The sequence below is a fragment of the Nerophis ophidion genome, linkage group LG18 (assembly GCF_033978795.1).
Source record: "Nerophis ophidion isolate RoL-2023_Sa linkage group LG18, RoL_Noph_v1.0, whole genome shotgun sequence".
Lineage (NCBI taxonomy): Eukaryota > Metazoa > Chordata > Actinopteri > Syngnathiformes > Syngnathidae > Nerophis > Nerophis ophidion.
The window spans coordinates 41,332,008-41,344,507 of NC_084628.1; the positions used below are offsets into that span (position 1 = coordinate 41,332,008).

The 12,500-nt window shown below is 40.9% G+C and overlaps 1 protein-coding gene across 1 annotated transcript in view; it reads right to left on the reverse strand.

Annotated features, from left to right (window-relative positions):
• The window catches only part of rpa1 (replication protein A1), a 90,726-nt gene that overhangs the window by 46,911 nt on the left and 31,315 nt on the right, over positions 1 to 12,500 (reverse strand). The window contains exons 8-12 of the mRNA XM_061878123.1: positions 7,811 to 7,913; positions 7,638 to 7,706; positions 4,152 to 4,344; positions 3,723 to 3,859; positions 234 to 382 (exon numbers count right to left, since the gene is read on the reverse strand). Of these exons, the coding sequence (XP_061734107.1) occupies positions 234 to 382; positions 3,723 to 3,859; positions 4,152 to 4,344; positions 7,638 to 7,706; positions 7,811 to 7,913 (651 nt within the window). The remainder of the gene's footprint in view (positions 1 to 233; positions 383 to 3,722; positions 3,860 to 4,151; positions 4,345 to 7,637; positions 7,707 to 7,810; positions 7,914 to 12,500) is intronic.

Here is a 12,500-nt window from a genome sequence, read left to right on the forward strand (position 1 = left end):
CCTTTTATACTCATTTTACCACAATGGGAGGTGTGTTTTGTGTGACAAACACAGCGTCTATTAAACTAATAAAATATATCAGCTTGGAAAATGAAAAGGCAGCATTCCAGTTGTCCAACTGTGATGCATGCATAGTGAGGCACACAAATGGAATAACATGCAAGATGTATATCAAATGTTCCCAACACTCTTGTAAGCAATTGCCTCAGCTGCATTAGTTCGGGCGGGCTTACCAGCCTCGGAGTTTGTGCGCCGCAGGGATGTCTGGGTTGATCATCACGGTGCTGCTGTAGGATGCGGAGAGCGAGCGGCCGCCATAGTCTGAGACCTTTGCTCCCTTAATGGCCACAATGGGCTGAGCGGAGCCGTCAAACTTCTCTGCCTGCACAATGGGAGACAATCTTTATGATCTTGGTGTCATCTTTTTACCTCTTCTGAATTGTTTCTCTGCCCAAGACACCACACATATTTACTTGGACTTTAGAATTGGATTTTAAATTGCTCATTAGCTTGAAGAAAATACATAGACAATACAGAGAGGAGTAGACAATCTGGCAGTGCATAAAGCAACTGTGGAAGCAGCAGATCTTTGCTGCAAAGAGCAGAGCTAGTGGATCAAGGAAATAAAAAGTGTTACTCTTCTCATGAAAAAACTAAAAGTTGGCAAGTCCCAGCGAGCTGCAGGTAGGCGTCAACATCTGCTGAGCAGCTGCTTTATCGCTCACTGACAAGCCATTTAGACGACGGAGCCTTAGATTTGACGGTATGAACAGCATTTTGTGATGACTGCACTGCAAAAACTGAATTAAATATTTCAAATAAGGCTGATATTGGCTTATTTTCTGTCTGTTGATATAATTAGTCTCACTAAGCGGTAGGGTTGGGTATCGAGTATCGATTGGAACCGGGACTAACTTTCCGATTCTCCCGGAATCAAAAGTTTAAATTTCGATTCATAGTTTCGATACCCAGTTCACCGACCGGAAGAAGAAGCCGTTGAACACCAACTAAGAAGCGTCCACCGCCTGAAGCGTTAGCATAGCTGAGCGAGTCAGTCAAGCATTAATAGTGGGCGGAAGTGTGGCTTTATTTTACCCAAAAAAATAAAAAATATCGGCGAAATGCAACACGTGCGACAGGACTGTTTCGTGTTTAGGAGGGTGCACGTCGAACATGATGAAGCACCTCCGATTTCATGGAGTACAAATAAATGAGTGTCCCGTCTTCGACCGTCCTCCTCTGCCTCTTCCTCTGGCTCCGACGCCCAGCCTGGCACTTCGGTGACCTCACTGCAGTCCGAATCCGGTAAGTAAAACAATAAATATTGTGTTTTTGCGCCAACGTTGAGGCAGCTAACAAATTAGCCCGCGTATTTTTTCATAGACAATTTACAAGCTGCTAGCCAGGCTCCGCCATGTGTTCGGCGTACTCCGTTCACCGTAGCGGCAATGGGGAAGATGTCGGTGCCACAGAAAGGTCACTGCACACATAGTCAAAAGACTGCATCCCTTTTCAGAGGTGGAATCTCCAACATTTAGGCTAGTTAAGCAATAATGTTAGAGCTAAGCTAATTGATACTGGGCTGAACAGTAACAGCAACATTGCATGTTTGTTTATGTTTGCAGGGATATGGTGAAAACTATCAACCCAAAATACATACCACCTTCCAGGGACTACCTGGCAAACACATCTGTATGGTACAAGAAGAATCCGAATCGAGAATCGTCAGGAATCGAAATCGAAACAAAGAATCGGAATCGATTGAAAGTCTAGTTTAGAAAACTGTTTTATTTTAGATATGTAATCCCCCATGTTAAAAGTACAAGCGAGAGGAAAAAAATAAACACACGCTGGTCACTCTTGCTGCTTGTTGTCACTTCTTCTGCAGCCGAGTAGTCGCAAGAAGGATCACTAGCGCCCTCTACCACCTGGAGGCTGGAGTCATTTAATGACTCATATTTGACACACGCAGCTATGGTATATTAATAAAACATAGCTGCTTGCTGTTCTTTTTAGCATATTCAATAGCTTGGACCTTAAATCCTACTGAATAGCTCTTAATCTTCTCCCCTTTATGCCATTTCAAATGATTGAAATCAGCCTCCTCCATTTTTAAAATGATGACAGGTGAAGTGTCACTCGTGACGTGACGAGTTTGACCAAGTGGAAATTCTAGACATATGCTAATTATTTGGCGGAACGAGTTTGACCCAGCGGAAATTCTAAACACGCGCTAATAAAAATAATATTTAGCGAAACGAGTTTGACCCGGTGTTAATCCTGAGCCGGCGGTAATGCTAATAAGCATGCGCTAATTATTTTTGCAAAACGAGTTTGACCCGGCAGTAATTCTAGGCAGGCGCGTACTATATACCTGGCGGCAATTCAAGGAAATACGGTATGAGCACTAATCGACTGAAAGAGCACGCACTTGGCGCGATGATATCATGTCGATGTGAAAATGCATTTTTAGAGCATATGATTTGCCTGAGCGGCTAGGAGACCCTGAGAATAACAAGAGCTTGCCTTGTTGCCTTTCCATTAAGAACAATAAATGAGTTTTTAGTAGGGATGCACCGAAATGAAAATTTGTGGCCGAAGCCGAATAAATTTCAAACGCTTGCCTGAAGGCCGAATACCGAATAATGAATGCAGTTTTTCACAGTTTTTTTTATATTGCATAAATAGCCTAGAATAAATATTTAGACATGTGTTTCAAATAAAGTCATTTTTTATTGAATATTGACATTTTTTTAATATTCCAGTAGCCTTTGCTTTTCAAAAAAAGCACAACGTTTTTCATTCATATTAGGCCTTCAAACAAAACATGCATTCCATAAAAATAAATAAAGTGCATTAAAGTGGATAAACCCACAACAAATGAATTATTGTCCTTTTGGCAAAAGTCTGCTTAGCCACAGTAGATATGTTAATAATGTAAACAGAAGGCTCCAGTAAATCTCAATTAAGTGTGTGCTTGTAACCTCATACACTTATACAGGTAGCCTACACAACAGGCTAATAATGTAAACAGAGGCCCAACTAAATCTCAATAAGTGTGTGCTTGTAACCTCATACACTTATACAGGCACACAACATATCCCAACGTCACCGTGTCAAAAAATTGCGTCACACGCCACTATTCGGCCTTGTTTTTAACTTATTCCACCGAAGGCCGAATGTGGCTTTTTTTGCCATATTCGGCCGAATATATTCGGTTACCGATTAATCGGTGCATCCCTAGTTTTTAGTATAAGTTTGCTAGTTTGAAGAAATGTAATGCCGAGCACACATCATGATGTCAAGATAATGGCACTAGCATTTACTTCATTTAAGAATATTTTTCAACATATTGAGCAAAATTGTCCGTATTTTCTACCAAGAAAAGTGTACTTGTTATTAGTGAGAATATAGTTTTTTAAAGTTATTTTTAGCTTTGTTGAAGTTAGCTAATTTTACTTGTTTTGGAAAGTCTTGACAAGCCAAATGTTTTTGTTATATCGGCAGATCATTTTGCTTACTTCAAATAAAATACCCCTCATTTTTGGATTGGTTTTTCCCCTTGTTTTTGAACACTGACTTTTCCCAATATGGCAATCGAGCTAATTCTTCTGTGTCAACGAGGCAAGTTATCAATGTAAGAATATAGATTTAATTAACGGGTCACCCCTGATTTATGTAATCGACATGAACCAAGCGGTTTGGTCGGAGTGTGTACTCACGTCTTCTCCCCACAGTGTGAGAGTCACCAATTTGCCGGACGAGTCCATCAGGCTGAGTGCCCTCTTGGAGACTTCACGGCTGGACTTGGTGGTGAGGCGGGTCACCTCGTCCACGCTCTTGCACACACCAATCACATCTGTACAGGAGGACCCCAAGAAAAAAAACAATTGTCTAAAGACATTGAGAAAATGTGCTACCTAACATAACCTTGAAAACACTGCTGCTCACTGCTCCCCTCACCTCATCTCTAAGGGGGTCAAATGCAGAGAATAATTTCGCCACACCTCGTGTGTGTGTGTGTGTGTGTGTGTGTGTGTGTGTGTGTGTGTGTGTGTGTGTGTGTGTGTGACTGACTATCACTGGTACTTTAAGTTAATAAAATGAAGCAATGGCAAGACTGGCATGGAGTTGGGGACAGTTCTCCTTACCCACGGTGGCGTCCTTCTCGGTTTTCTCCAAGTCTGCGATTGAGATGAAGTCACACTGCATCACGGGGACGTCGCAGTTGTCTTCGCAGGGAACGATGGACGTCTCTCCATTTAAAGTAATCTCGTAGTCGTTCTTCACGGAGGTGTACTGCTTGTTGGCAACCTTCAGGAAGCCCTTGGACACGTAGTAAACCTGCACCAAGTCAGCGTAAGTTGTCATTGGAGACAATATGCAGCCTCACAGATTGTTGAAGTTGTCTATAAGAGTTCCTTCTAGGGCTGGGCAATATGGCCTTTTATTATTAAATGTGTGGATATGTTTAAGCAAGGGGTGCCCACACTTTCTGCAGGCGAGCTACTTCTCAATTGACCAACTCGAGGGGATCTACCTCATTTATATTTATTTATTTATGAAAGAGACATTTTTTGTAAACAAGTTAAATGTGTTTAATGATAATACAAGCATGTGTAACACATATAGATGTCTTTCTTTCACAAAGACAAGAATAAAAGTTGGTGTATTACCTGATTCTGATGACTTGCATTGATATGTCATCTTAGTGACATCATGCACAAAAGTGCACTCAAAGCTGGTTTTAGAATGTCTCTGACAATCTTGCACTTTCTGTTTTGGAAATGACATGAATGTTTGTGCCACTGTGCCAATAACTGTTACATGAATAGACTTTTAGTCGTGATTTCCCTCTCTGCATGAAAGTTTAAAAGTAGCATATATGAATGCAGTATGAAGAAGAATGTTTGAATGTAGACACATAGAATCATCATACTGCTGTCATTATATGTATCAAGTGTTCATTCAAGGCTCAGGCAAAATATCAACATATATATGCTGTATGGTCACATGGCCTAAACATATCCAGATATTAATAAAAAGCCTTACCACCCAGCCCTAGTATGTCCTTCACTATGTGGTAGGTTCCTGCAGACGTTATCTCCTTCTGTTCTTGATCTGCGTTCAAAAGACTCCGGCTTATTAGTGATTCCTAGAGCCCAAAAAAAGTCCGCGGGCTATAGAGCGTTTTCCGTTCGGGCTCCAGTACTCTGGAATGCCCTCCCGGTAACAGTTCGAGATGCTACCTCAGTAGAAGCATTTAAGTCTCACCTTAAAACTCATCTGTATACTCTAGCCTTTAAGTAGACCTCCTTTTTAGACCAGTTGATCTGCCGCTTCATTTCTTTCTCCTATGTCCCCCCCTCCCTTGTGGAGGGGGTCCGGTCCGATGACCATGGATGAAGTACTGGCTGTCCAGAGTCGAGACCCAGGATGGACCGCTCGTCGGGACCCAGGATGGACCGCTCGCCTGTATCGGTTGGGGACATCTCTACGCTGCTGATCCGCCTCCGCTTGAGATGGTTTCCTCACTGCTGTCTTGGATCCGCTTGAACTGAACTCTCGCGGCTGTGTTGCAGCCACTATGGATTGAACTTTCACAGTATCATGTTAGACCCGCTCGACATCCATTGCTTTCGGTCCCCTAGAGAGGGGGGGTTGCCCACATCTGAGGTCCTCTCCAAGGTTTCTCATAGTCAGCATTGTCACTGGCGTCCCACTGGATGTGAATTCTCCCTGCCCACTGGGTGTGAGTTTTCCGTGCCGTTTTGTGGGTTCTTCCGAGGATGTCGTAGTCGTAATGGTTTGTGCAGTCCTTTGAGACATTTGTGATTTGGGGCTATATAAATAAACATTAATTGATTGATTGATCTAGAAATGGTTGCTTAGACATTTTGTGGGTGTGGCATGCAGAGTTTTAAACACTCTTCATTCTCTAGCATTACTACAAATTAGCAGTAATGCTATTTTTTGTGGCAACACTTTTGCAGCATACTTGACATATCACGGTTGTCTGTTCAAACTCTTCCCGCTGGAAGCCAAACCACCGCCAGTTTTTCTTGGGAATTAATTATTCCTTTATGAGTTACCAGATTGGCACCTTCTTTCTCTCGTATTGCCACTCGCATCACAGCCAACATTACCCAGGCCGCTACCTCTCTGGTGGGCGACGGCGTATGAGGATGCACGCGCGACAGTATGTGACGTACGTGAGAAGGTGCGCTTGTTTTACGTCTCTGTGAGAAGGCGACAAGAAAGAGTGAGGAACACCTGTAAAGTAGTTCTTGCAACTGCGTGAGAACATACAGTTGAGTATCACGATTGTGCGATATAGAAAATGACTGAGACAAAGCCGACATATATCGAGTATATTCCATATTATTATTATCCGTATTATTTTCGGGTCTCCCCGTGTCTAGCATTAAAAGATTACAGTTGGTACAAAATGCGGCTGCTAGACTTTTGACAAGAACAAGAAAGTTTGATCACATTACGCCTGTACTGTATATACCTTTATATACATATATACATACATACATACCTGTACTGTATATACCTTTATATACATATATACATACATATATAACTATACTGTATATACCTTTATATACATATATACATACATATATAACTATACTGTATATACCTTTATATACATATATACATACATATATACCTATACTGTATATACCTTTATATACATACATATATACCTATACTGTATATACCTTTATATACATACATATACACCTATACTGGCTCACCTGCACTGGCTTCCTGTGCACTTAAGATGTGACTTTAAGGTTTTACTACTTACGTATAAAATACTACACGGTCTAGCTCCATCCTATCTTGCCGATTGTATTGTACCATATGTCCCGGCAAGAAATCTGCGTTCAAAGGACTCCGGCTTATTAGTGATTCCTAAAGCCCAAAAAAAGTCTGCGGGCTATAGAGTGTTTTCATTTCGGGCTCCAGTACTCTGGAATGCCCTCCCGGTAACAGTTTGAGATGCCACCTCAGTAGAAGCATTTAAGTCTCACCTTAAAACTCATTTGTATACTCTAGCCTTTAAATAGACTCCCTTTTTAGACCAGTTGATCTGCCGTTTCTTTTCTTTTTCTCCTATGTCCCACTCTCCCTTGTGGAGGGGGTCCGGTCCGATCCGGTGGCCATGTACTGCTTGCCTGTGTATCGGCTGGGGACATCTCTGCGCTGCTGATCCGCCTCCACTTGGGATGGTTTCCTGCTGGCTCCGCTGTGAACGGGACTCTCGCTGCTGTGTTGGATCCGCTTTGGACTGGACTCGTGCGACTGTGTTGGATCCATTATGGATTGAACTTTCACAGTATCATGTTAAACCCGCTCGACATCCATTGCTTTCCTCCTCTCCAAGGTTCTCATAGTCATCATTGTCACCGACGTCCCACTGGGTGTGAGTTTTCCTTGCCCTTGTGTGGGCCTACCGAGGATGTCGTAGTGGTTCGTGTTGTGGTTTGTGCAGCCCTTTGAGACACTAGTGATTTAGGGCTATATAAGTAAACATTGATTGATTGATTGATTGATTGATTGATTGATATATCGCCCAGCCCTACTTCCATCTCTAACATGCTTGAGAAAATGATTTTCCTCACCTTGCCAACCTCAACGAGACTGTAGAACTTGTCCACCTCTTGGTTGAAGCCGGTCATTCTTATCTCGCCCTGGAACCACCACAGGGGTTTCACCGTCAAAAGGGCACTTGCAGCATTTCTTTGCAGGTCAGTTTGGGGACATACGAGAACCACGGGACCCCGGCCACACTTACACTCTCGTCCACAATCTCCATCGAGAAGAGTTTGCCGTCGCCGCGCGAGTTGCTCCATGTGCGGATGCTGCTCTTGTTGGTCACACGGGCACGAATGGTCCACCTGAGGACAGAAGCCATACAAGACCATAGGAAGAAAATATCTCACTGGCTTGGGGAGAAGTAATTTGGCGGCACTTGTTGATTTTCATGTGTTAATCCAACATTATATACATTTAATTAGTTCTATGACGGCGCTAGTAACCCCAAAAAATTGCATCTATCGAATCAATATATTATACATTACTGATTTATTACAATAGAGTTTTATTGTCATTATTACAGTTAACAGGTTCAAAGAACAAGGAAATTGGAGGAGATCCCCTAAGGCAGTGGTCCCCAACCACCACTGGATTGGTACCGGGCCACAGAAGAATTTTTTTATTAATTATATATATATTAGGGCTGGGCAACGATTAAAAATTTTAATCGAAGTTAATCGCACTATTTCTCCGATTAATCGCGATTAACTGCATTGTATACGCAAAGCCCAATAATGAATTCAAAAGTAGTGTGTAGTGCACCTTTATTGGAATATTCTCCCACATGAACAAAAGCGCCAAAACATTTGTTGTGCAAACACAATTTAAATCAGTCCTTGTTGAACAGTAGCAGTTAAATAGCATATTTGATGAAAATCAACTCCAAAAATGTCAATACAAACATTTAAGCTTATTGCCACTGCCAGGGTATTTAAGTTATCCTGTTTGTTATGGAAAATAAGTATAATCTACATACAAATCTCTGAGCCACAATCATAACATCTGAACAGGCAATTTCTGAGGTAACAGCAGAAACATTTTTTTTTATCAGGGTCTTATGTTTAAAAAACCTATATTATAGGTAGTGGGCTGTTTTAGGGAATTTTTGATCAAATTATCCGTAGTAGCAATATTAATAATGTTGTTTTTATTCTGCAGAGTGCACTTAAAATAATTATGACCATATCTAGGAATTGATATGATGGGAATTTTCCGATTGTTTGCTTGGTGCTTTGATAAACTGAAGGCATCATATACATGGTACTATATTGTGATGTTATGAGCCAGGGGAAAAAATAACTACCCTACCCAGCATGCAACAAGAGTGACGAGCATGCGCGGTAGCCCGGTATAGGTTGTGTCGCCATGACGGCATCTTGTATGTTGTGATATGCACGCTCTGAAAGTAAACGTTAAGAACTCAGCCAACACTCCTGGTCTGCATTATTCATAAATAGACAGACAACACATATACTCCGCTGCTTCACAGGCCGCTGGATGTAGCCGGCAAAGTATTCCCATGCTAGCTAGCCGGTCTAGCAAGCACGCCTCATTCAGTCCAAAACGGCCCGATCTATCCACATCCAGAATTATCTGGCGGTCGTAAGTGATCCCGGAGTGACCACGCTGTAAGCCAGCCATGAATTTTGCAGAATTGTCCGGTATTTTTGCCAAATGTTCCATCTTTACCAAGAGCCCCTCGACGCTGAAGTACATCCGGGAGATGCCATCTTGTTAAGAAAAGGCGTTAACAAAATAAAAGCATGTAAACAACATACGCAAATGTGCGATAAAATAATTGTCGGCGTTAATAGATTGATGAGTTAACGCGTAATTAACGCATTAATTTGGCCACCCCTAATATATATATATTTTTTATTTATTGATTAAATCAACATAAAAAAAAAAAAAACACAAGATACACTTACAATTAGTGCACCAACCCCAAAAAACTCCCTTTTTCATAACAAAAAATAAAGAAAGAAAGAAATTAATAAAAATTTACACAACCCCCCCCCGCCAGACAGATTATCAAGCGTTAACCAATCTGAAGCTACAAAAATGTTGGGGACCGCCGCCCTAAGGTGCATAGACAATCATTTAGTAATATACATTGTAGAAAAACATTAAAAAATAAGCTATGTATCTACTGCGATGAGGTGGTGACTTGTCCAGGGTGTACCCCGCCTTACGCCCGATTGTAGCAGAGATAGGCACCAGTGCCCCCCGCGCGACCCTATAGGGAATAAGCAATGGATGGATGGATGGGCTTTGTATGTATCCACACACATGTACATATCCATACATATATAAATATACATATACCATATTTTTCAGATTATAAATCGCTCCGGAGTACAAGTCGCACCTTCCGAAAATGCATAATAAAGAAGGGAAAAAAAACATAAGTCGCACTGGAGTATAAGTCGCATTTTTGGGTGGAAATTTATTTGATAAAAGCCAACAGCAAAAATAGACATTTGAAAGGCAATTTCAAATAAATAAAGAATAGTGAAGAACAGGCTGAATAAGTGTAGGTTATATGAGGCATAAATAAGCAACTGCTATGTTAACCTAACATATTATGGTAAGAGTCATTCAAATAACTATAACATTTAGAACAGGGGTTCCCATTACGTCGATCGCGAGCTACCAGTCGACCGCGGGGGGTGTGTCAGTCGATCTCCAGCCAGGCTTTTAAAAAAAATAGAGCTAAAAATGAGTGATCATCAATCTTCACCAAGACGTCACTTAAATGACATTCACGGTACCGGAGAGTCTTGTGAGATGACGCTGGCTGCTGCAAGATCATTATTATGAAAATATGACCGAGAGGAAGGCGAGAAACACTTTTTATTTCAACAGACTCTCGCGCCGTACCTTCCGTCAAAACTCTAAAGGCCGACTGCACATTTCCTATCTTCACAATAAAAGCCCTGCTTCATGCTGCCTGCGCTAACTAAATACAGAGTCTCGGAAAACTGGCGAGCACAAGCGATCCCTCAGAAAGCTGGCGTGCACATCACTTGTGCACGCCAGCTTTCCGAGACTCTTATTTTGTTAGCGCAGGCAGCATGAAGCAGGGCTTTTATTGTGAAGATAGGAAATGTGCAGTCGGCCTTTAGAGTTTTGACGGAAGGGACGGCGCGAAAGTCTGTTGAAATAAAAAGTGTTTCTCGCCTTCCTCTCTGTCATTTTTTCATAATAATGAACTGGCAGCAGCCAGCGTCATCTCACAAGACCCTCGGGTGCCGTGAATGTCAATCAAGCAAGCTACGGAATTTGCCGCCAATGTTTTTCTTGTAAAGTGTATGGAAGCTGGATGAATTAGATGCCAAAAACCAACCACTTTCATGTGGTATTGTACAGAAAGGACAACTTTTTTTCTCCTCCATTTGAAAATGTGGGCGTTATCATCATTACTGTCTGATTCCAATCAATGCAAGTCATCCTAATAAGGTAATACACCAACTTATATTCTTGTCTTCGTGAAAGAAAGACATCTATATGTGTTACACAGGCTTGTATTATCATTAAACACATTTAACTTGTTTACAAAAATGTCTCTTTCATAAATAAATAAATATAAATGATATATATAAACGAGGTAGATCCCCTCGAGTTGGTCAATTGAAAAGTAGCTCGCCTGCAGAAAAAGTGTGGGCACCCCTGATATAGAACATGCTATACCTTTACCAAACTATCTCTCACTCCTAATCCATAAATCCCATGAAATCTTCTTCCTGGATGTGGCTTCTAAACAACTCTGCCAACTCCAAAGGTATGCGCCGCTTCCTCTTGTCCTTTTCTGCTGCATATTTCACTACGTCCAGCTTGTAATCTGCAGCACATGATTTCCTTTTCAACGCCATTTTTCTTCAGCCCTTCTCACTTTTTATAAGTTACCGCCAACGTTGAAATTATCCATTTTAATAGCTACGGCAGTAGCATATAGCAGTTAGCATCCCATGACCCACAATGCACTTCTGCCTTGACCCTCCCCCGCCAAATTCTTATTGGTTGACGTGTGTGTGACGATTGCTGACATTTTCTCCGTCTCTTCCGCGAATGAGATAAATAATATTATTTGATATTTTACAGTAATGTGTTAATAATTTCACACATAAATCGCTCCGGAGAATATGTCGCACCCAAACTATGAAAAAAAACTGCAACTTATAACCCGAAAAATGCGGTACATATATTTTATTATTGTGTAAAAATATGGGAAAAGACCATAAATGTGCACTTCATTCATTAACTGTTACAATATAATAATACATCATCTTATATATAGAGAACATATAAACTCTTGTTGAAATTCAACGACTTGGTGCATTTGCAAACATGTAAAATGATGCACAAAGTAAACTATAACCAAGAATGTGCAGCAATTCTTCTCAACTATAGAGGACAAATATAACCTTAGAGGAAAATGTCATTTAAAATGTTTTTATGCACGTTCAAAACACAAAAAACATTTAGCATATCAGTATGTGGAATTAAATGATGGAATTCAGTTTAAGAGACTGTTCAAACTACAAGTATTCACTAAGTACACACAACAATAATTATGAGGAACATAATGAGCCCTTTTTTTTTTAAGAAAAAGATTATTTATGTAGTTTAATATTTGTATGCTTACTTTGGTACATTATTTATTTATTATGTATTTGTTCACTGTTCTTTTACAGAGAAGAAGGAAAAGGGATAACATTGATTTTGTATGAAAAATATTTTACAAATAGAATCAATTATTTGCAGACTATATTTATCCATCCATCCATTTTCTACCGCTTATTCCCTTTTGGGGTTGCGGGGGGAGCTGGCGCCTATCTCAGCTACAATCGGGCGGAAGGCTATATTTACTGGTTTGCAAAACATATTTT